We start from the raw sequence: 25,629 nt of genomic DNA, 5'->3' as shown, positions 1-25,629 counted from the left end.
GATTACGTTGCTAACTATACTAACTGTAATTTTTGTGTGCTATGCTTGCACATGTGAGCGTGTGCATACACACAGTTACACATGTGCACTGGGGCTCTTTTCATAAATCATTTCCTTAGAGTTAAAAGATACTTTAACTTAAAATAATATAGAGAACTATAGAAATAAATTTTAGCCTTTATGAGAACATTGGACACATATGTGATGTATCAATTTGCATCACGGCTCAGGCACAAAAACTCTCGGGAGGGGAAAACATGATGTACTTTACCAACAACACATGTTGTGACAAGTTTTTCAGAAATCCACTGTGGCAAAGGTTAAGAAAAATTTGCACATTTATTTGGGTGGAATAAAAACAAAAACAGTAACAGGAAGTTGAGATAACGTAGCTAAAATTCAGTTCTTCTCTGTCAATCAAGAAGATACGCTACAGAAAATCAAACCACAGGTAATGCTCTCCATGCTTTAAAATAATCTGTGTCACTCAAATAAAACTGCAAATCAAGGAGATTATGAAAAGCATGTTCAATGACTCTCAGTGAAAACATTCTTTATTGGTAAAGGAGACACTCAAAACTTCTTGATCACACACGTCATGCAAAACAACTGACCTCACACATGGTCGTCTAACAGTTCAATGGAATGTGGTCTTTTTGGGGGTGATTAGAAATCTTCTCAGTTACAGTGACCGCAATAGTAAAAAGAATTCAGGGAAGTGACTCTAATGAAGCAAAATACCACGGAGTACGTGTGAAAGCATTGTCCTGAATGCTTCATTCTCCCTCCTACTTCCTACCTTGTGGAAGACGCTCCTATATAAACATGGCAGTTGGTTTTGCATGAGCATCTGTAGGCACTCCATCTAAATGGTAAAAAGGAACTACAGGAGTAGCATTTCAAACAATTTCACAGGGTTTTGCTTATACAAAATATGGCAATGCCCTTTTATTGAAAATGTTCGTGTGTCTCAATAGACTATCTCCTAAGGAAGATGATTTTGCTCCTGTGAAAATAGAGCTCATGCCTGGTGTCTTCACATAGCCTCCAAGTGGTTGTCAGCGGCGAGGAGCACGGCTCCCCTCGCTCTGAGGAGACTGGGGAATCGTCTTACTCTGGACCGTGGCACCAAGAACGAGTTTCTCCGTGGCGGGGAGAGGACACTTCCGTCCTGTGGCCGCTCTGGGCACTGCCGGTAGGAAGACCTCTACTGCAGGCCAATTCACCTCCTTGAAATGTCAGAGCCCCCGGAGGAAGGCGACTTCCAGGTTTCCTGTTGGCACCTGCATGTCACGTGGCAGCGACAGGCACAGCAGTCTCCCCCAGATACTTAGAAATGGGGTGCTGCTGGAAAAAACATGCCTAGGAATGAGGGCGGAGCTTTGCGATCCGGCCGTGGGTCGAGGTTGGAAGAGCACTGAGGAGCATGACAGAAAGAGGCAAGGTCGCCGTGAATGCCGTTGGCAGATGTATGGATGTTGACGCTATGAGGGCCGGAAGGACGTAACGAGGAGGCTAGAGAATCTCTAAACTGCCATCAAGATTACGTGAACAGACCGTGACAAGGAATAAGGGTGTTATTAAAGGTGCTGCCAATGAGGGTCCGTAGGAAATGAGGAACATGCCGTTGGAAACTGAAGGAAAGGATGCTGGCTATAGAGTGGCAAAAAGCTTAGCGACACCGTGTCAGCAGTTGTGTGGAAAGAAGCTAAAAACACCTATGACATTTATTTGGCTGAAGAGGGTTCTAAGCAGAGTGTGCAAGGGGCGGCCTGCTTTCTTCTTGCCAGTTACAGTAGAATGTGAGAGGGGACGGATACATCCCGGAGAGAACAGTGAAATATAAAGACAGCGGGACTCAGAAATGACTTGCAGATTCTCTGTCCACCCAAACGACAAAAGACACTAAAATCAAGATTCACTGTCAGGAAAGCCTGCTCAAGGGAAAGAAAGAGAAGAAGGTGTAGCCATACAGCCTGAGGAGGGCCTGGTCACACTGTAGGTTCTTTGAAGAGGTTAAGGGTGTGACTCGTAGATCCTCTCTGCTGGACCCGCAGACGTGAAATGGATGGAGATGGTATGAAATGAAAGGTGGTCAGACTTCCTGCAAGTCCACAGGTAAGAAACAAGCTGATAAAACGACTCGGCGGCAAACAGGTGCTCCCTTTCACGAGGGAGCAGAGGGCTCCGAGCCTAGCCGGGCCCGAGGGCCACAGAGGACTGCTCCTGGGATTTGGGACCTCCCGGGGTGTGCGGGCTCGCTTCTAATCGCTTGGCACGGTGGCTCCTTTTCTCATTGTTCTGTTTGAACAGAACGATGTCTATAAACTCTATTCTATGCCCGCCCGGCCCTTATGTTTGGGAGCAGAGAACTGGTTTTCTGGGTTCACAGGCACACAGGAGGAGAGGAACTGTGTCCCAGAAATCACACCCAGACCCTCACTCATACTTGGTTCAGAGATTTAAAGGAGTCTCGGGACTTCTGACCTGGCGGGATTCAGGTAAGATTCTGCACTCAGTTGATGCTGTAATGGGCTGAGACTTTGCAGCACCTTTGGATGGGGTGACTTTCTGTGGCATGCAGGTGAGCCTTTGCAGGAGTGACTCTGGGAGTCAGAGCGGCCCCCAAAATGTTCATGTTCCAGTCACCGTCCCTGTAATGTGTTACCTTACACGGGAAAAGGATTTCGGCCGATGTGGGTAGGTATCTTGAGATGAGATTCTTCTGGTCCTTTAAGATTCTAGGGAAACCAAAGGTTACAAGGGTCCTAGTAAGAGGAAAACAGGAGAAATAAAGTTGGTAGTAAAGGATGCAAGGACAGAAGCGGGACTGGACGGATGCCAATAGCCTTGGAAGAGGCAAAGAACAGACTCACCCCTGGAGCCTCTGGAGGGAAGCTGTGAGGCGCCGCTGCGCAGGGAGAGAGGCCGCCGCACAGGCAGAGACGTCGCTGTGCAGGGAGAGACACGGCCGCGCAGGAAGAGAGACGCCCTGTGCAGGGTGAAAGGGGCTTGAAGATGCAGCTAAGGTCCCACATGCCTTAGGGCGGGGGGATAACCCTGAACTCTGGTGGGCCCAGTCCAATCACAGGAGTCCTTGAAAGCAAGAGAACCTTTCCTGGCTGTTGTTAACGCGATGTCACACAGAGAAAAGTCAGTAGCGCTGGCGCTGAAGATGAAGAGGGGGCCGTGGGCCACAGAACGGAGCAACGTACGGAAAGGATTCTCCTTTAGGGCCTCTCCAAAGGAACACAGCCTGGTCAATGCCTCACCTTAGCCGGTGAGACCCTCGGTGGGCGTCCGACCTACAGATTTACAAGAGAGCAAATCTGTGCTATTTTAAGCCTCTGAGGTTAGAGTAACTGGTTACAGCAGCCACAGGAAACGAACCAGGAGTGGTGGCCAAAGATGAAATGGCATCTGGGAAGAAGAAAAAGCTTTCCTATCCTGCCTGACGTAGCCTGCCTTATTCAGGAAGTAGCCGGCTTCGGCAGAAATGCAGGCATTTATGCTGGTAATTCCTCAGATCCAGTCTGGCTGACGGATTTTACATTTCTGAGTCTGTACACTCATTTTGCCCTGGAGTAGGATACATTCTGGGTTGGACACTTAGAACAGTGCTCACTATATATAGTGGGTCCCCTAGAAAAACATGAATGATTAAATGGATGTGATCAAGACGGGCTCTGGGAGGGACTGTAATTATTCTAAAGTGCTATTTAACAGATCTTCTCAAGAACTGCTGATGGAATTTATCTCTTTGTTTCTGGTCTCTGATGGTCATAGTTCTGTGAAATACAAGGCCGAACTGTCTTTTTTGACACAGTAATAGAGCTAAATCAGTAAGTAAAAAGGATGCATATAATCTTAATAGGAGGAATAATTACACTATCAACGCATTTCAAAATCAGAATACGGATACTTTTCAGTATACATCACAGAAAACATTTCAAAACGATTTGATCAGAAGATCTCTCGATGGCTGTTGATCAATGAGCATCGAGAAACTTTAGTGCAAATTTTACCAAGCACAATTATCAAAACGGGGTTTTGTTCATTTTCTCTGCAAACAAATGTTACGTTAACACAGGGCATGTAACAGATTGGTTTGCCTGGACATTTACAGGCTATCAACATAAGCCAGCCCAGCAGCGAAAACCTCAAACATGTGTATCCCCAAATCTATTCCTTGTCCAAATTCATCTATACTAAGGTTGGAAGACAGGATAAGAATAAAACCAAAATTTATCTGTATAAATAATAAAAATAGTTCGTGTTCTTAATGTTACACGTGTTTTCCTTATTAGTGCGGCACACGGTCTCTCCTACATGCTACTGCAAGGGCAGGAGCAGTGTTATTTCAGCTGCTGGAGAATCACAGTGTTCAGAATATCTGCTTCTTGTAGTGTCAGGCTTTCATCTGTAAGCTCTTTGTTTGGAAATGACGTCACGAGAATAAAGTCAAGAGTTGCAAATTCAGGACGGGACTGGATAATAAAGTCCCGGACATCCAGGATCCTGAAGAAATAAGATAAAAATAATTTGTGATATTAAAAGTTTTATTTTAATGCAAGCTTTTAGCTAAAATTAGATGATGATAATATAAATCACACAGTTCCAATCCTTATTAAATGTGTTGTAACTTTTAGAAACTTACATTATTTCAATGGGGGAATTATCTTGGACTATAGATAAAACATGAGCATTAACTCTGAGCGTAGCTAATACTTCCTGTAAGTGAAAACAGAGATAACCTTTACGTGTTTCATGCATAAAATCAATGCCGACAATGCTATTACCACTTTTTTCAGAGTATGAAATATCTTAGTAGCAGCTGACCCAGAAAATGGCACTCTGACTGGCCTGCGTCAGGGTGACTTTACAGCTCCCCAAGGTGTAAGTCATAAGGATAATTTTAAAAAATGGCTCTCACACATCTTGGTAACTCAACTAAGGTTATAAATACACCCCTTAGAGGGAATCAAGGAACAGATAAAAAGAGGTGCCTTGTGCGTACAAGTGTACGAATGAATGTTAAAATGACATTTAAAAGTTTATGTGAAATACTCGTCACCAGCACAGTTATACTTTACCTACCCTACAAATTTATATTATGAAGAACGTGTTCAGTAGAAAGTTAACTCCGATCAGAAGTATAATTTTTAAATGAATAAAGTCCAATTAAGGTTTAACTACATTTACTATATTAAACCAAACCTGATCCCGCTTTACATGGTATTAGCAATAGTGCAAAACTGCAATTTTCTGGACAACTGTATTTTTGAGTGACTCCTGAGCTTGCAGCGGTACGTGACCAGCTGACAGAAGATGTTCACACAGCTGTTATCCTTTTATTTTCCTTGTGTCAAAGACTGACTTAGACAGTGTATCTAATGAACTTCCTATTCCTCTACTCACGTCGCATGCTTTTGTATCTGGGCGAGGAACCACCTACAAGTATAAAACTGCAGTCGGACTCACCTGTGCGTACTATTGAATCTTTGTATCAAACGACTCCCGTCTGCTAATCTGATTTGAATCTTGGTCGTTGGCACTGAATCGTCAATGAGAACAACGGCGTTAAGTATGGACTTATCCTCCTCTTCAGGGGATGACGGGGTGCTGACTATCTCAGGGGTCAGGCTAAGAAGGAAGCATTGAAGAATTAGAACACGAGTCTGAGCACGGGACAGTGAGGACAGTGGGCACGTCACTGACACCGCCGCGGACTCTCCAGTTTCCTGCCTGTGGCTTCTGGGCCAGTAAGAACACGGCTTCCTTTGAGACTCCCTCAACTCTTCCAACTTCTTTCATTATGCTAAAATTATCTTTGTCCTATGATTCTAATTTAGTTTATCCAATCTCTTTCAAAAGCTTAACTCTGTAGGACACCTGAGTGGCTCAGTCGGTTGAGCGTCCAAATCTTGATTTCAGCTCAGGTCATGATCTCACGGTTTGTGGGATCGAGCCCTGTGTCAGCACAGAGCCTGCCTGGGGTGCTGTTTCTGTTTAAAACAGGTTCGGATTGGGGCGCCTGGGTGGCTCAGTTAGGTTAGGCGTCCGATTTCGGCTCAGGTTAGGATCTCATGGCTCATGGGTTCAAGGCCCAGGTCTGGCTCTGTCCTGACAGCTCTGAGCCTAGAGCCTACATTGGATTCTGTGTCTCCCTCTCTCTCCGCGCCCCCTTCACCCCCCACTCTCACTCTGTTTCTCAAAAATAAATAAAACACATTTAAAACACTTTTTAAAAAACAGATTCTAACTAGATAAGTTTCCTCTCAAAATATAAAAACAAAGTACCAGGTGGGGAAACTATGGAAAGAAAGCTGTTTCATGCATTTCATGTGTGTATGTCAAAATGAAATTATGTGGAATGGTAACATTTGAGAACAGGGATGGATTTTTGGAATAGTTTAGGCCGGCCATATCACTTTATAGGAAAAAACCAGTCACAGAGATTCAAAGACACTTTCAAAGCCACAAGAGATAGCTAGCTGAGCAAGTTGGTTCGTAAGGAATAAAAATACATTTAAAAAAGCTACAGTAACTTTAATATTTGGTCTTCAAAGTTATACATCTTTACTACTTATTAAAACATTCTTCTTATTCAACTGATCAACTATAATGATATTTTCAATATACTGTTTGTATGCGTCAAGCACTACATTAAAAAGACACTACAGAAGAGAGGGAAGTTAACTGATAAACCCTCCGGCACCCCGGAGGAAGGCATGTCGGTTGGCCGTGAGAGGCGTGAGCCCCGCGGAGGACGGGAAGCCCCTTCCAGCCTACGACAGGGCAGGCGGCGTGGGCTTAAGAAGCCTGCAGGCTGAGCGGACGATATTAAGAAACTTAATTCCTGTCGGGCTCCGTTTTCTCAGGGAAGCTGGAAGCAAACACAAAACAGACGAAAACAAAAACACCTGCCGAGGGTGGGAGAGGGCCGCTTGCCCGTCTGGCATGGGGGTGTCCGGGATGGGCCTCTCCAACAGTACGGGCACGGCACAGGGGCAGACACTCCCGGAGGCGGAACAGTAAGGCAAGGGGCTGCAGAACTGCTGGCACAGAAGAGGAAGAAGACGGAAGGAAAGGCAGGAAGGGAAGGACTGCTCGATTTGAGAGAAGAGAGCCCTCGGTCCGGGATCAAGAGGAAGGCAAAACTGAGAACGGGCCAGGGGCAGACAGGCTCTCGTGCACCACGGCGGCTGTTCTTGAGCCGAGAGTGTACTTGTAATCACGACTTGTGTCACCTGCACACAAGCTCCCCAGCCTGCGCGACGGGCCACAGCGATTCACTGTTCTACTAGCCAAGGCGTGCATCCAAACGTTAATTCTTGGTCACATATCGGAATGAGAAAGAGTACATTTTGCCTGTGTTGTAAGGTGAAACTCAGACACTCAGAAAACATTCAGAAATGAAAAGTGCTAGAAAGTATTTTGAAACCTATACCTGGAGGTCATGGTTCTAAAAACCAAAGGGAGGAAGAAATCACTCAGGAGACAGCTGACCCGTGCTGGTGGTAAGGAGAGATCAGGGAGGAAACTGCCAGGTAGACCTGTGAGTGGGCACCGCAGGCTCTGCGTCCGATGAAAACCGGGGCAGCCCATGCCCGGTTTCTCTGCGTGTCTCAGAGATCGGTCTCTATCAGGAGAAAAGGATGCAGACAGGGAGGCTCAAGGTATGTAACTAACTGACCCCATCGTGAGAAATGTGGGGGCACGAAACCAGTGAAAAGAACGTGGACGGGAAGGAACCATCAGGAAAGGGACAAAGAGCGCACCTAAAAGGACATGCTGAAACATGGCCTAAGGTACGATTTTACATGTCACTTGTAACGCGTGGACAACTAGGGTAACTTTGACCAACAAATCCCGCAAGATTTATGAAAAGTCTTTTAAGCCACAGTTAGGACAAAGGAGCCCACTCACACACATATGATGCAGCACACGGTGCTTTCTGAGCTGTGTTCGCAAAGTCCTAGGGGGTCTTTAGGAACATCGATCTCCAGGCCAGTTCCTTCCTTCTACGGTCCAAGCTCAGGGTTTGCAAAGTGTTTTACATGCCGCGTTTCCCTAACTTGAAGAAAGCATTTAACAGCTTCAAATACACTGAAAACAACGAACACTCTTGCTGTAAAAGCGAACGATCACCTGCGGCACACAGGCAAGCTTCTAGCCGAGACCTACGGTACCAACGGCTTAATCTCATCAACGACCCGTTACAATTTCCCCTTTGCACCCATGTAATCAGAAAGAGGCAGGAAGAAACAGTGGTAGAAAGCAGACTCGAGCCAGAGTGTGGGGTCTGAATGCCACAGAGGAGCCACTTCCCAGCTCTGTCACCTTGGGCAAACCGGTGCGTCGGCGAGTGAAGCGATCACAGGATGGATACCCCAGAGACGTGAGGAGTAAGCGAGTGAATGTGTGTCACAGTGGTCGCCGGGCCAGGGGTGTGGGAACTGCTATCTAAGTATTAGCTACTAATATTGTCACTAGATTTGCATAGCTAATTCGACCAGCAAGGTCTTCACCTACTTTGTAGGTTATCCTGCTTTGTCTTATTCTCGAAGAAGATCCATGTTGAACAAAGACAAGTACTTTTCTCAGTTTAGGATTTTACCTTCCAAGTTTTTGTCCTTCTCCACTAAAAGCCTTGAATCTCAATCTAGGTTTTATGTACTCTTGATCCTGATGGTCCTCCATATCCAAGTTCACATGGCCGCCGTGAACCAGCCGCTGAAGCTCCAGGGGGATCTCTCTTTTGGAAAGGGAGAAGGGTTTTAGTGAACTTAGAGATTAATCGACACTGCTGACATTATAATCAATTTGTGAGCTACACTAGGAAATAGTAATTTTTGCTTAAATTATACTCTAGAAGAAATTTTCACGATGACTGATTCATTCCTGTAGGTATTTTCTTCTTCAAGCTGCACTGCATTACAATGCCCCCAGCTTTGCTTTTCTATTTCAACACTGCTTTGGCTATCCAGGGCCTTCTGTGCTTCCAGATACATTTTAGGATTGCTTATTCTGGTTCTGTGAAAAATGCTGTTGGTATTTTAACAGGGACTGCATTAAATGTGTAGGTTGCTTTGGGTAGGATAGACATTTTAACAGTATTTTCTCTTCCAATCCATGAGAATGAATGTCCTTCCCTTTCCTTGTGTCATCTTCAATGTCGTTCATCATGAGGTACCACCTCACACCTGTCAGAATGGTGAAAATAAAAAACACAAGAAACAGCAGGTGTTGGCCAGGATGTGGAGAAAACGGAACTCTCTTGCACTGCTGGTGGGAATGCAAACTGGCGCACCCACTCCGGAAGACAGGATGGAGGTTCCTCAAAACATTAAAAATAGAACTACCCTATGATCCAGCAATTGCGCTATGGGGTGTTTTATACAAAGAATATAAGAACACTAATTCAAAAGGATACACACAGCCCTATATTTATAGCATTATTTACAATAGCCAAAACGTAGAAGAAGCCCAAGTGCTCAGCTGACGGATGGATAAAGATGCGTTATATATACTCAGAGGAATATTAATCAGCCACAAAAAAGAATGGAAGCTTACCATTTGCAATGATATGGATGAAGCTAGAGTATTATGCTATGTGAACTAGTCAGACAAATACCATATGATTTCACTCATATGTAGAATTTAAGAAACAAAACAAATGAGCAAAAGAAAAGAGAGACAAATCAAGAAATAGACCGTCAGCTACAGAGAACTGATGGCTATCAGAGGGGCAGGCGGGTGAGACAGGAGAGGAAGGCGCGCTGGTGATGAGCGCTGGGCGCTGCAGGCGCTGCTGAATCATCTCCCTGCGCACCTGGAATGAAGATAACGCTGTAGGATAACCCCGCTAGAACCAGAGGGCGTGAGAAAGCTGCATCACGTGACTCCTTAGAGGTTCCCAATACAGGGACTTCTTGTGGTCACAGCGATCTCGGAGGGCTTCTAACGTTTAGAAAGCCAAACTGCAAGATGGCGATTTATAGCTGAATAAAAACTAGCAAATTCCTATGAGGACATAATAGTTATTATAGATATTTACATCTAAACTCTGGAAGAAGTTGAAGTTTGAAAACTGATCGGTGTCTTTGACTGTCGTGAGATTCGTGAGGGCCGCTGCCGCTCAGGGTTGGGACCCGGGGGGGACAAGATGGTCTGGCACAGGGATTCGTCCTGCCTTATCAGGTCTTGTCTTGGACTCCACACAGTGACTGAAAGCCCTGCCAGAGACTCGCAGGGACGACAACCCTGTCATGTCCGAGTCCCAGAACTTCAGGCTTAGGGTCTGTCTTACAAAAAAACCAAAGCTTTTGGGGGGGGGGGGGCACTGTATTAATGTGCTTCAAAAATTTCAGGAATGTATGGATCATATAAGCTGAGGGGAGACTGCACTTTGCTTTGCTTGGAACTCTACCAAGTCCTTGACTGCAGTGCCGCTGAGTGATTATGTTGCCACAGTCACATACCTCATCCTTCCGTTTTTCTGTTTGTCACATTTTCTTGAGAGGTGCAAGACCGCACACAGGTGCAAATGATGTGCCTACTTTTATTATGTCTGCCGGTGTGGTCAGACAAAAGCATCTATAAATTGAAATATGTGTAATTTTTTGAGAAATTAATTTCCTTTATTTCAATCGATTTGAGGTAAGTTTTCTATCATTTCTGGGGGAAAGAATACACAGGGACAGGTCATATTACCTGTGAGTTCTGCTCTGAGGAGAGTGAAGACGGTGGTACAAAATACTTGTCACAAAAAGAGGACAGTGATACTGCAGTTGATGACTTCGATCTGACATCAATCATTTTTTTTAAGGAGTCTTTTTAAAAACTATTCCTGATCATAATTTGTACTTTAAATTAAAACTCCTAAAAAAACTCTTTTAGGCTACTGTGACTGCTTGAATATTAGCCCACAGAGTTATGGATTCTTTTCATTTCAGAATAAATAAGTTTTGATCTGCATTTTGTACATCCAACATCAATATATTCGTGGCTTCCACCATCTTGAAAGGAGCATCGATTTCACTAGCAATGCTGACTTTCACCCAGAAGACCCTCACTTCCTACCCAGTCGCTCCCAGCTCTTCCCAGTGGCTGCAGGTGTCCAGGTCGACAGCACCGACCTAAACTTTCATTTCTTTGTGTTTACCATCGCCACAGACTGCCTCCATCTGTCTCGAGGACTTCAGCAAACGGCCTACAGCACGTCTTGCCACTTTTTGGCATCCTAACATTATCTCTGTAGAATTCAAATTCAAAATGCATGCTAACTGGTGTTCTAAAAACACCATTCCCTTAGAGGTCCTTGGCTCCCTCAACGCCAGCGAGGGTCGCCTCGGCTCCACCCCGCCACTCCCCTGCACATACCGTATCTGCACCACTGGGAAACGCCCCCGCTTCAGTTCCCGGAGGGCGCGGAACCTCCCACTCCGCCCCCATCACTGCTGCTTGCGTCTTCCACTTCCTCACCAACCTTCTGTTAGTTGTATTTCTACTTAGGAACGATCACGCTGTCAGCCAGTGACAGCATAATGCAGAACAGCTTTTATAGTCATAGCAGAATCACTTGATTCCTCATCCTGCAGCAAGAAGGGCTGGTGAGCCGTGACGTTCTTCCGGTGGGCCAGAGCACTGCATATCTGGTTTACTTTCACAAACCATAACTTCGGGCTAACCTTAGGAAATCTTCCGGCAGCAGTGATGCCACCTTAAAAAATGTTTAATAGAAGTTGCTGGATTTTGGGCATCCATACAAGCAACGAGAGTCACCTTGTTACCAGCAGGAGAGGCGCTTAGAGGCGGACAGCTACATGCTCATCAATGCACTGATTTACTACACTAAGATGTTTCTTCTCAAAACTGGGCCCATAGCTTGATCAGATTTTGGAAGGAATCTATGTCTACTGTCCCTCCCACCAAGTTAAGAACCAGAGACTTACAGAGAGCAATACGTCCTTTAGGCACATTAAAAATATTAAAAATGCCCTTTCCCCAGCAACCGCTTACACGATACATTCCAGTATCTTAAAAAGTCCCACCCTGAGTAACAAATAGAACACAATACAGCTTACCCTTTTTTAACAGACTCCAGAAACTGGGCGTTTGGGGGGTCATTGTAAGGTCTCAGCTCTCCATCATCTAAACTGAAACCATTGCTCCACAGTTTAAGCAAAACCTGAACCTTTTGAGCGTAGGAAAAAACACAAAGAAATACAAGAATCCGTCTGCACCGAATACAAGCTGCCACTGTGATATTTCCCAACCTACGAAGCCACCTACTTTATTTAAAATAGGGACTTAGTATTTTTTATTCACAGTTAAAATAAAGACCTAAATGAAAGCATGTGTTTGCTTAGCAGATTTGCATGTAGTTTAACAAACCGACAATGGCTGAAATACCAAAGGTCCCACAGCGCGACCCTGGCCTTGGCGACCGATTATCCTGGGTCACTGAGAAGATGGAAGGAAGCAGAGCTCACGGCTGCCCCTTCCCGCCCACCTGTCTCCCTCATCTGTTTCAGGGCTTACGTACTTATGTCAAGGCGCAGGGGGCATTCCCAATGACCCTCCAAGGGCACACCATACATGTTTAAATGAAACCGTAACTCCAAATTTTAAAAGGCAAAAACAAAGAATGACTGTAGGGGTTTCCCTGTTTACAGCTCGGCTCTCTCTGTATTCTGACAGTTTACCACTTACGGTAAGTTTTACTGTATGTATGTAAAGCTCACTTTGCAGTGAATCATGCATTCTTTCAACATACAGAAAATATTTACAATCTAAGTACAAGGCACAACGGAGATACAAAATATAAAATTTGAGACGAAAAGCTTACACATGAATTCTTTTAAAATTCATGTTTCAAAAAATAACAGAAAAGAGATTATATTATTAGTTTTTAAATTTAGAACAGCAGTAACTAGAGGCAAATATCTACAATTTTTCATTTTGCTACTGTACCTACATCTTGCAGTTGACTTTCTCCATAGATGTACTCGGACCGCTTACAAAAGGAGGTACCCAACCTATATCCTCCACCTGTAAAGGACTGAAATACACAGCAAATGAGCTAAACATTCACGAAGGTTTATAAGTGAAAAATGTTATGATAATGTATGATATATATTTTAAAACTAGATCAGTTCTCATTAGCCCAACGGGTTTATACTTTCGAGGAAAACTTTATATTGAATTGAAGCTCTTAGGTTACAGAGAACACTCAAGTAAGAAATTATGCTTTTTCCCATAAAAAATTAGCGACTCAAGGTGAAAAAATTTAGGCCAATCTTAAATTAAAAGATGCACTTATATACCGAGCTACATATTTTCAAGTATAAACATTAAAAAGCCATCATTAGTATTTTATGTCTTATCATAAAAATTATGTTTCAATCATAATTCACAGAATAAATAACAGTTTCACAGAGTTAAGGAAGAACTTTATAGGCGGGTACAAATTACCCTTCTATGGAGAAAGGCTCCATGTTGATTTTATGACCTGCTTTTATTTAACTGGAACAATCAACTATGATCGTACGTTTTGTTTTATTGTACTGAACACAAGGTCTTCTATTTTTCGGGAGGAAAGCTTATGAAGTAAAATGTCATTCCTTTTAATCACCTTCTGTATCATGAATGAGCTTTTAATGATCACATTCCTTTCTTTTCTATAGACTAAACAATCCATAAAACGAAAAACATAAATTGGACGTGGTCAAAATTAAAAACTTTTGTTCTGTGGCCAGCCCTGGTGAGGGGCTGGAAAGACCAGTACAGTCGGGAAGAAAATACCTGTGACCTGGGACGCCCGGGGGCCAGTCAGTGAAGTGTCCAACCCGATCTCAGCTCCGGACATGATCTCAGAGCATCACGAGTTCGAGCCGCGCATCAGGCTCGCTGCTGACAGCGAGGGGCCTGCGTGGGACTCTCCCTCTCTCTCGGCCCCTCCCCTGCTGACTCTCCCTCTCTCTCGGCCCCTCCCCTGCTGCCACAGTCTGTGTCTCTTAAAACAAATAAACTTAAATATATATATTTGCAATTCATATATTTGACAAAAGACTTATACCTCTTAAAACCTATAAAGAACTTTCAAAACACAACAGTAACAAACAAGCCAATTTGAAAAGAGGCCAAAGTCACTGCTGTAGGCCACAGTAAAGATAATGGCAAATAAACACATGAAAAGGTGTTCAATATCCCTAGCCATTAGGAAAATGCAAACTAACATCACTGGTCATTAGGAAAGTGCCAATTAAAACCACAAGGAGTTATAACTATGCCCTGATCACAATGGCTAAAATTTAATTTTTTTAATGTTTATTTTTGAGAGAGAGAGAGACAGACAGACAGACAGAGAGAATGTGAGAGGGGGAAGGGCAGAGAGAGAGGGAGACACAGAATCGGAAGCAGGCTCCAGGCTCTGAGCTGTCAGCAGAGCCTGACGTGGGGCTCGAACGCAAGAACCCTGAGATCATGACCTGAGCCGAAGTCAGACACTCAACTGACTGAGCCACCCAGGTGCCCCACAATGGCTCAGATTTAAAATAGGGACAGTACCAAATGCTGGAGAGGACGGAGAAACCGGGTCTGCCGTTCACTGTGGAAGCGGCTGGCAGATTCTAAGAAACTAAACATACACTTAGCAGGTGGCCCAGTCACGGCCTCCTGCACATCTGTCCCCGAGAAAGGAAAACTGGCTTCCACACGAGAAGGCGGGCGCGCGGCTTTTCCTGTGATAGCCCCAAACTGGGAACACCTCAAACCTCCCTCAGTAAGCGAGCGGGTGGCCTGGCTGTGGCACCTCCCTGCCTCGGAGTGCGACTCCGGCCTCAGCAGGGGACGCTCGGTACTCTGGTGCCCCCCAGGGCCCAGGCGGAGTGGAAAAGGGCCAGCCCTGGAAGGCCCCGTTCCAGTACTCTATCACTGCACCCGTATTACTACGTGACAGTCCTCGGCATTATTACGGGACAGAGACGGAGAACAGACCTGGGCGGCACGAGGGGAGAGCGGGCAGGAGGGGGACGGCACTGGGGTCCAGAGGGGCTCTGTGGGGACAGGGCAGCGCCTCGGCCGAGCTGACAATCCCACAGATCTACGCCCATGCGCCAGTGACACAGACCTGTAGCGGCACACGGTACCGGCGGCACGTCACGATGATGGAAAATACAACCATTAGAGGAAACCGGTGTGGGGTACACAGGGCCGCTCTGTGTTCGTTCTGCAGATTCACGTGAATCTGTAACTATGTTTTTAAGCAAAGGTAAACAGAAGGTTCACAGAAACGTAAAAACCTGCTGCAACTTTCAGTCATTAATAGAGAAGTTATAACCTTATAAAAATAGAGTGAATGCTTAAAATGCAAATATATAGTCAGAAAAGAATGTTTGCAAATAGTATAAAAACCTACAGAGGACATCAAATATATGAACAGTATATTTCGTTTTTAAATTTCGCACTTACCTTAGGTTTGTTATCACCGGAGGCTCTTGTGGCTTCATGTAGAGGGACAGCCCCATGCTCCCTTGCCTTTTTGAAAAGTTCATTCACCATCTTCCCAGGTGAAGGCCGCACTACGTGTAATCCACTGTATTCACGTTCACTTGAATAGAACCTTCCAACATGAAAGTGCATGAAGAAAAGCTCAGCATACAAACGTAAATCCTTAAAGTAAAAAGCTGCGGTCTTAGGAGATGACTTTTGTTTCAGAAGACCCATTTCTACGACTTCAGTGGAAACATTTACTTTTATAAATGGGATTAAGGAGCGCAATGGTAAGTGTTCATACACTTTCTCATGATGGGTTTGTGGAGACCCTGGGAGTCAAGTTCAGCATCCCACAGGACAACTGGCTGGCCACTTCTCTCCCCCCCCGCCCCTTGACTGCTTATCCAACGCATCTCTTGTACAACGTGGGCCCTCTTGGTGTGGTGGGCAAAGCAGTGTGGACCACCAGAATTAAGTCTCTTCCCCTGAGGAATCCACATTTAGTAGGGACCTAGTTAGTGAAGGTCCAAGCATAGAGAGTTTATTTCTCAGAGATTTTTGGACTCAAAAATTATAATTCTCTATGTCAAAGGTAAGTAATTTAGACCACAAACAATGTTTTCAGTGTATTAGCTACATAGTGACTAATTTCTAGTCTGACTCCAACTTCATAAAAGTCCCAGGGAATGTACAAACTCACATAATGTTTTAAGAAGATTTTATCTTTCAAGATGTTTTCTCAGTCAAGAGTATCAGAAAATCTAACCAATGAAGTATTGACATGGAGGCACCCAGAATAAGATAAGAATCAAAGCTCATACGTCTAGGGACCCATACCCTCCAGTCCAGTTCCAAATCGGTACTGAACTGACTCACAAAACGAAGAGGGAAACTTACATCAATACTGGAGGCTAAGAATAGGCTTTCTGTGAGACTTTCTGCAAAACTCGAATATGGAAAACCGAACAGACAAGACGGAACGGCAGAGCGGCTCTCTGTTCACAGAGAGCAGAGGAAGAAGCCCCCCGGAGAACGAGTGGACACCGTCAGAACCCTAGGAACACAGGACTGGCTCGTGACTGCTGAGGACAGCGGTGCGGTGGGCGGGCTCCGTGCTAGCGCACTCGGCAGGTACAGGGGTGAGTCTGCCCGGAGCAGGAGAGGAAGGAAGCCTTCGGCCCCGCTTATCCTCAGAGGGCCCCGTGGAGCAAGCAAGGCCCGAGGATGCCATAGCTGGCTCTTGAGACGGCGGCGGGGCCAGGAGGGGCTGGAGAGGCAGACGACTTAAGGCAGCTGTGCGGAAGGAGAGGAGGAGGGAGGAAAGGAAACAGAAAGACAAGCTTCTTGTCACAGCTCCTCCCTCCCTGTCCAGGTCTCTCTTCTGGAAAACACAACCATACGGGTCCTTTCTATCTCAGTGGTCAGGAAGCCCTTAAGGAAAAATCTGACATGGGAAGATTCACCAGCTTGTTTATGGTTCAGGATTTTACTTCCTGTTTAAGAAACCCTGGGCCACCTGAAGGTCATGGAGATATTCCACTTTCTTCCAGGAGCCTGTTTTCCTTTACTTATATTTTATTTTCCTTATTATAGATCGCTTTCCTATTTATATTTCCTTTTCTGTTTAGAGCCGCAATCCACCCGTTTCTCCTCTTTCATAATGAAGATCGCCTATATCCTTGACTCTTGTTCTCAACGTAAGCCCCGCTGGCCATGGAGACATCTGTGCACCTCCACAGTGACAGCCTCCTCCGCCGATGAGTCTCAAATACGTCTTTAGCCCCCTGTGACGTACGCGGTCCAGTGCTGAATTTAAAAGAGCCAAGTGAAGCAAGTTCAAGTCTCCAAAACCAAACCTGTATTCCCCACACAAATTTTGTCATTAACAGTCACAGTTTTTCCTGTGCAGCCTACGGTCTCTCTTTCCCGTTCCCTCGCTCCTTGTATCTCACGTCATCACGTTTCTACAGTAAATTCCTCGGAGGTATCCCACGCCGATTTCACTTTCTCCTCCATGCCATTGACACCAAAATTCTATTACCACGTTCCTCAGATCACCGTCACTGTTTTCCTCTGGTCTCCTTATCTTGTTCTCCCCATTACTAGTAATTTTACACTGTATCACCACCAGTCCTATTTTTCTACAAACATATAATAATAAGAATAGCTAACACTTATCAAAAAGTAACTATGTGCTCATTTAATCCTCGTAACAATGGTATTCTCTCTGATTTACAGAGAAAACTAAAGCTTAGGGAGTTTAAAAAACTTGTCCATTGGCAAAACCTTCTTAGGACAGAGAGGGGGGGAAAACGAGAACTGAACTGTATCTGTCTCTAGAAACAAAGCTCTTGTCACTATGTCGCAGTAGTTTTTATCATCAAATTTACATTAAAAAACACATGCTGGCTTTTCCTTGCCTTCTACACCACAAGCCCCAGGCTGTCTGTCCGTCATGGGGCTCAGGGCCAATGAAAAGGTGTCTCCTAGTTCAAAATTCATTAGGAATTTTTTTTTTCTTTTTTTTTCTAGTTTACTGTCAAGTTGGTTTCCATGTAACACCCAGTGCTCATCCCAGCAAGTGCCCTCCTCCATGCCCATCACCCCCCTTCCCTCCCCCCTCCTCCATCAAACCCCAGGTTTGTGCTCAGTATTCGAGTCTCTCATGGTTTGCCTCCCTCCCTCTCCAACTACTTTTTCCCCTTCCCCTCCCCCATGGTCCTCTGTGAAGTTTCTTCTGTTACACTTATGAGTGAAAACATACAGCATCTGTTCAAATTTCGTTAGGAATTTCAATACAGCAAGGGCACAACATTAACCCCCGCAGGAGGCCTTTCAGAGCCAGGGGGCCCGTGTGAGAGCACAGGTCGCACGCCCAGGAGGCACACCGGGCCAGTGCTCCTTCCAGTCAACCTGCCTGCCCCTCGGCTACAGGCCTGCTGGCCCCCTTCAGGTCCCTCCCGCCACACTTGTTATGTTCTCCCTGGTGCCTAGGTGTTCAGGAATTCTGTCCCTTGTCTTTGTGCTCATCTATATCCTAATAATCTGGGAGGGTCCAGCCAAGTTCCAACACTGTGCTAGCCATCTTAAACATTGTATCTCATTTAATTCTCTAAATAAAACTACTATCTAATGACTAAAAAGAAGTTTTTTTTAAGTTCTCAAATTTTTGAACAACTCCAACTTGATTGTTATTCAATGTGAACGAGAAGGCACATTTTTTAAAGGTTCTGTTATATATGAACTTTTGCAGATGCATATGTTAAAGCAGGTGTCAGGCTGTCTTCTGAGAGTTTTGTAGATTCTACTCCTCCTCTCCTAAATTAAAACCATAGATCCCATTACGTGCAGAGTTCCAGGCAGTGAAGATATACTGGATGAAAAACTGACGAGGAGATAAATGATTTGATACGCAACACTGCCCAAGAAAGTGAACCATGAAAATAAGCAGGCGAAGTGCAAGGAGTCCAGGAAACCAGGTACAGGTCAGTGTGGAGGATGGAGTCCACAGAACCATATACTTAGTATTAGAAAACAGCATATAGAGCTTAAAAAAAAAAGACTGCCAATAACGTGCTTCACTGTATTCTAAGCAGGTGAAACCTGATCTACGCCTCGACCAGTGTCTTCTTTGGCAGCTCCTCCTTTTGGATGCGTCAGTATGTGCAGAGATCAAATCTGAGCACAAAGTTCTTAAAAACTGCATTATCAAGTTACAACTATTAACAGCAACGCGGTTTCAGACAACATAACATAAAAGAGAAAAAAAACATTCATTAAAACAGCTTAATGCTCGGGGCGCCTGGGTGGCTCAATCGGTGCCGCATCTGACTTCGGCTCAGGCTGTGACCTCGCAGTTCGAGCCCCACGTCAGGCTCACAGCTGTCCAGCCCGGAGCCTGTTTTGGAGCCTCTGTCCCCCACTCTCAGTCCCTACCCTGCCCGTGCTCTCTCAAAAATAAATAAACATTAAAAAAAATCTTAATGATTATATCTTAATAGAAAGGAAAACATTAATATACTAACCTTATTATAAATAGTCAAATATTTTGATCTGTTATAAACAAATGAAGTTGTTCAAAATATGCTCAAGTTGGGCAAACAATGGCCCAACAGTTAATGAATAATAAAACTTTGGTAAATAAATATTTTACGTATTTTCAAAATTTTAGAAAACGTATAAGTTAAGGAGAAGTTAAAAGAGATTGTCTACGTATTTTACGTATATACACACATACATCTCAAATAAGGATAGGATATTCAAACAGTGCCAAGGCACAACCTGAAGATGTCCCTGACAACGGAATGATGTGGTGGTCAGCACCTTAGCCAAAAGAACGTGTCACTCAGAGTGAGAAAATCTGAAATTATATGGGTCCTGATGCGATATAATAAAGAGCACACAATATCACTTACTAGTATTCTTGACAAATAGGTTTAACAGGAATCTAAATCCAAAACAGGCTGGAAGAAGGATCTGAGGACTAGATATTTCAGGAAACTACTGTTCACGTTCTCAGCTGTGATATGTTATCGGGTTATAAAGGCGTATGTGCACCTTCTTAGTGGGTGTACACTGAAGTATCGACGAAGTGGTACAATGACTGCAATTTGCTTTCTTTAAAAAAAATTTTTTTATGTTTACTCATTTTTGAGACAGAGAGAGACAGAGCACGAGTGGGGGAGGGGTAGAGAGAGAGAGGGAGACACAGAATCTGAAACAGGCTCCGGGCTGTGAGCTGTCAGCACAGAACCTGATGCAGGGCTCGAACCCAGGAACTGCAGGATCATGACCTGAGCCGAAGTCAGAGGCTTAACCAACTGAGCCACCCAGGCGCCCCTGCAATTTGCTTTCAAGTAGTTGAGTACTAGAGGGCTTAGCGGATGCAACACTGTAACACATTAACAACTCCGGAATATGGGGAAGCACATACAGTCCACATCCATGGTACTAATCTTGTGATCCCCTGCGGGTTTGAAAACTCATAGCATAAAAAGTCTGGGGAAAAATTAACATTCTTTCTTCTCATTCATGCCCCCAAAAGGTACATCATTTTTATCTCCCCTACAGAAAAAAGGACGTGGAGTAGTGACAAACAAAAGAGAAAGAATAATTTCTAGTGAATTCTTAAACTTCTGGTAAAATGACAGCCTTCCTGTGAATGAGATAAAGTGGAAAAATTCTAAGTTTCTCCCCAGTGACGGAATTCACAGGATTAAAAAGACATTAGGGAAAACATGCCCAGAAACAGGAGAACTCAGGGTAATAAAGTACACCTGGATCTCATCTCTTAAATTTTCATGGCTGGTTCTCTTTCTAGTTCAGGGATTTTAACAGTAGCAAATGCTGTCTAGGAAATCACTTATCAGATAGGTCATCACACAACAGCATAGACACGTTCCTGAAGTTCTAGACTCTTCGATGGAGGATAAGACATATAGGGGCTCCGTCGGTGGATTCTCAGACACATAAATTCTTAAAAACAATTGATCAAATTGTGCATAAATGCTCTTTGGTGGGGAGACGGGCTATAGCTTTTGTCATATCCTCAATGTGACCCTCGACCCCAAAAGGACTGCAGTGTCCAAGAAAACTACTACTCAGCATGAACTTCTTCATGATGTCTACCAAAGTATCAGGTATTTAAGATAATTTTTCTGTAAGTTTCTTTTGGCCTTCTCTTACTGTCCCAGGAATACTACCTAAATAATATTTATTTTAGAAATTACAGTTTAAAAAGAATTCCCAAGGCCCTTTAAAATTAATTTAGGATTGGTGAACTAAAAAAGACAGACAGTGTTTAAAACCAAAATAAGACAAAAACAAAACAAAAGTTACCTCTGAGGTGGTGTTCGTGGGCTTTTGAAGACTGTAGCTTTAGGTCTGTCAGATCTGGAAGATTTGCATTTCACTTCATCTTCATATAACTCTGCCAAGGCCAGCTGTAAAACAAAAGATTTCTCATGAAGTGTAACACTAGGAAGGAACCCTTACACACAAGTAGAAATTAAGAGTAAAATATTAACTTGTGATGGAGCTGTAAAAAAATTTTTATAAGTTTATTTATTTATTTTTGAGAGAGAGAGAGAGAGAGAGAGAGAGAGAGTGTGTAAGCAGGGAGGAACAGAGTGAAAGAGGGAATCCCAAGCAGGCTCCATGCTGTCAGCACAGAGCCCCACGTGGGGCTTGATCCCACGAACCGTACGATCATGACCTGAGCTGAAATCAAGAGTCGGGCGCTTACCTGACTGAACCCCCAGGAGCCCCTGAGTTGTAAAAGTTTTAATGAAAAATAAAGGCTGCTATTTCAGATGACCCTCTTCCAAAATAAAATCCATGCATCTCTCACTTGGTAAAACTAATCAAAATCCCACATGCACTAGAATAAACTAAACTTACAAGAACTGCTTATTTTCAATGAATTATTCACTTGTTTAAAAAACCGCATTTGGTAACACATCATTTTCAAAGGTGGGCCTACAATTTTTCTATAATAAAAAAGTACTTGAAGACTTTTTACACTGTCAGTCTGCTCTCATAAAATTATTTCATTGAGCTGTTCAAGTTTGCAAAATCCAAGCACATAAAATAATTTCAAAATTATTCTATTTAAAAGTCCGCCCGACATCTAAATTTCATCAAGTTAAAATAAAATAAACTTTTAAAACTATAAGATAGTAAATGATATATATGGTTTGTATAACTATTAGAAAGTAATATTACCAAATTATGCATTATAGATATGTGGCTGGGTACCTTCAAAATGAAAAAATATACAACAGAGTTCTTGAAACTGGAATTTTAAAAAGTTATTCAAATTCAAAGCATTACGTTATTTTGTTGCCACTTTGGACATCATGAACAATTCAAAAACCTCCCTTAATGTCCCCAAAATGGGCATGATCATAATCTCTGGAAAATCTTTTGGGAGCAAAAAAGACCCCGAAATGATATTCCGAGGGAATGAGTGGTGTTTTCGTGATGCCCTGCAGCACCGGGTAGTAAAAGTCCATCAGCAGATGTTATGGAGAAATGTAATTTATACTAGTTGACATAGCAAATGACACCACACCCGAAGAGGAAATGACTATTTAAACTGATCAAGATAAGCTACCGTACTGGCAAATCCAACAGAACGACAACAACAAAGTATCCGTCAAACAGAGAGATCAGAATGTGCGCATTCTGAAGTAATGAAGCCTGTGAATCACCAGGACGGAGAGTCCCATGGGCTGAACAATTGGATTATGAAGCGATTTCAATCACACAGAGGGAATAAAGCGCAGAAGGTCATCTTTTCTCTAGAATTTAAAATGTGAACAACATGAAAAGAAACCTGAAGGAAACATAATGGAGAAGGGGAACAATCAAGTCTACAGCCGAAGCTGAACGTCCTGGAATTCTCCATCTTAGAGCAGCAGCTGCCAGAAGGGATTATATAGTTCACACAGCCAAACAGCAGCTCACCCGGGACCCTTCGAAAATGCAGGTGCTCCCGCCCCACTCTGACCTAATGAATGAAAAGCTCTCGGTGGGTGGGGGGAGAGCCTGCAATCAGCGCTATATCAAGCCTTCCAGATGCTCTGACACACACTCAAATTGAGAACCAATGATACGGAATGCTGACACCCAGCAGCATTCGGAGGCTGCTGGCAACTGTAACAAAGTATCAGACATTCTCATTCTCCCCCCAGCCCCCCCCAGCCTAAAGAACTCCGCTTCGTCCCCTGCCCCCGCCCGTCCTAACCCTGGTGAGTACTGCATTACCTCCTAAATTCTCTACCTCTACTCTCATCTATATACAGAATTGAGAACGAAAATCTTTTTCTTTCGATACCATTCTGGAGGAAAACTGGGACAGAAGCGTACAATGCAATATGCCACCCAAGTGTGAAACCCACGTGTGTGGATCGACTGAGTGGAACCAGAAGAGAGAAGGGTCTCTGAGAACGTTCAGAAGCATGAATTCGGAGGTTTGTAGCGTTACTGCTGTCACTAGCAACCCCATCCAAAGCCCTCCCACGGAGTGCTTCCCGATTTGGGGGTAACAAGGGAGCAGAGATCTGCTCTCGGTCGGTCATGTGTCCTCCTGTGCTAAAGGAGGAAGTCTCTCCTGATGTAGATGCCAACACAGCCCACACTGCCTGCCAGCTAAGATATACCTACTGAGGGGTATCTTTTGCTCATTCCATTAGTAATCCTCTTCCTCTAAATAACCGTCTTCCTCTAAAATATTGTGACTAACTCTTAGAACAAGCTTTCCAGAAAGTAAGAAGTAGCTACTGAAAAGTGCACTTAAGAAAGCACAGCCAGATTAAATAACGAGATAATCAAACAACAATTAATTTCGAAGAAACTCATTGAGGAGAACGTTATTCATTTCTTTTAAACCTACTGTATTTCCTTTAAACACACTCTTATTTCTTCATTCATCACCACTATGGTTGTTTTCAGGTTTATCTGCAAGTTCTTCAGATTCTTCTTAAATTTCTAATGGAAACATTATCAATAGTTAATTATACACATTACATTTATACATTATACACATATATTATACACATTACGTTTATAAGGTATTATCTACCTACAACCAACCAGAAAGTAGATAAGAACAAAAAAAAATCGCTATCCTCTGATGGTGAAGAGGCGGCATTCTCTCAATTAGTGACATCCACCAAAACATCTCTAACCATTAATCATAAGTTGATCTACTGCATTGGGTCTGTAACTTTGCCAAGCATTAGGCAATTATGAACCAGACTTTTCTCATTTTTCACAAGAAGAGAAGAAATGGACTGAAATCAGAGGCAGGATATTAAGTTATATAGTTTGAACTTTAAAAGCATTAGAATGGACTGTCCTGTTAAATTTATAGCATTTTCCTCCTTTAAAGAAAAAGGACCCAAATATTTAGCAGGCAAGAACAGAGCCCACGATCATATGGGAGTGCACGGGCACTTTATAGACATTTCGTTCTTGACACCACCACCATCACCTCTGGCTTATAAATAAACACAGTGAGGATCAGAGAGGTTAAGACGTTCCTCTTACATTCACAAGCCTACTAAGTGGCAGGACACGTTTCCCCAAACATCCCATGTGGCTTCTTAAGGATGACAGTCTCCAACAGAAAACATGAAGGGGATGATAGTTACCTATCCCTGGATTCTGTTTACTACTACTGATTTAACTTACAAGCACTGGGACTATTCCGCGTTCGGTTTATCTTCTAGCCTGACACTGAGCTCTCCATTCTCAAGTCTTCATTTTATGTCCTGCTTAATTTGGCATTCAGTCAAACTCCACCGTAAACCCTTACGTTCAATATATTCATATATTATTTCTGCAAAACAATAGAAACAAATGCCTTTGTCGCTTCTATCCCCTTCAGGCGTGGCCAGCACCAACTACGGATGGATTTGATGTCCTACTCAGGTCCGCATTCCGTGGGGTTTGGCGGCAGGTTGCCTGGCGGGTGGACAAAACTTGTTCAAAGAAGTAGAACTGAATCAGGTGTAACTCGAACAGAACTTTTCTACCAGCGCATGTGGATTCGGTGTCATTTACTTTTATTTACACAGCTTTTTATGATTGTTTACTTGTTGAATTTTATCAATGGTCTGATGAGACGGGGCGGGGTGGGGGGGGGGAGGAGAACAAAACCTAAACGAGGAAATCAATGTAAAGTATCTGATAAAGCGAGATTTGCTCCATTTGTGTGTAGCTAACTAATGCCATCATTTTTTATTTCGCCGTTTCTTATGTGCAATGTTTCACACACTATCGCTTTTACAACTAGGCTGTGCAGCCGTAGGACGGAATACCTTAGCTCGCCCTTCTAGAAAGGAAACGATCTCGATAAAAAGGAACCATTTTTATACAAAAGGAACGCAGGCAGAAACAGCATCTAAGACCAGAAAGCTCACACCAGCACGTATGATTACTTATAAAGTGACCGCCGATTTCCCACGGCCACGGTAAAGCTTTTTTCTACCGTAAGTCTCCTGAAGGAGGCACCATCAGTGAGCCACTCGACGGACCCCACACAACGCCATTCTAAACGTTTAGCGGCTCCTGAACTTGCAAATCGGGTGGAGGGGAAAGGGGGCCCGGGCACCCGAAGAGTTG

At 43.8% G+C, this 25,629-nt stretch overlaps 1 protein-coding gene and 1 long non-coding RNA gene across 2 annotated transcripts; one reads left to right on the top strand and one right to left on the bottom strand.

Moving 5' to 3' along the window:
* Positions 1–320: 320 nt before the first annotated feature.
* On the bottom strand, positions 321–23,178 carry UBXN2B (UBX domain protein 2B). The gene is made up of 9 exons (XM_029923288.1): positions 23,131–23,178; positions 22,969–23,049; positions 21,340–21,443; positions 15,478–15,628; positions 12,983–13,066; positions 12,090–12,199; positions 8,621–8,758; positions 5,482–5,643; positions 321–4,518 (listed from the first exon to the last, which is right to left on the bottom strand). Exons 1-9 carry the CDS (start codon positions 23,176–23,178, stop codon positions 4,356–4,358), a joined length of 1,041 nt encoding a protein of 346 aa, XP_029779148.1. The 3' UTR covers positions 321–4,355.
* A 10-nt stretch (positions 23,179–23,188) lies between these two features.
* On the top strand, positions 23,189–25,042 carry LOC115278955. The gene is made up of 2 exons (XR_003903132.1): positions 23,189–23,474; positions 24,893–25,042. It is a non-coding gene; the product is annotated as an uncharacterized LOC115278955 (long non-coding RNA).
* Positions 25,043–25,629: the final 587 nt, after the last annotated feature.

The sequence above is a fragment of the Suricata suricatta genome, chromosome 15 (genome assembly GCF_006229205.1).
Source record: "Suricata suricatta isolate VVHF042 chromosome 15, meerkat_22Aug2017_6uvM2_HiC, whole genome shotgun sequence".
Taxonomy (NCBI): Eukaryota; Metazoa; Chordata; class Mammalia; order Carnivora; family Herpestidae; genus Suricata; species Suricata suricatta.
This window is presented reverse-complemented; position numbering and strand designations above follow the sequence as displayed.

Coding starts and splice junctions, on each gene's coding strand:
- UBXN2B (XM_029923288.1), bottom strand. CDS start 23,178: ATGTCTGATACTTTGTTACAGTTGCCAGCAGCCTCCGAATGCTGCTGG. Junction 15,629..21,339: donor CCACGAACACCACCTCAGAG/GTAACTTTTGTT, acceptor TCATGTTGGAAG/GTTCTATTCAAGTGAACGTG. Junction 13,067..15,477: donor CCGGTGATAACAAACCTAAG/GTAAGTGCGAAA, acceptor TGTGTATTTCAG/TCCTTTACAGGTGGAGGATA.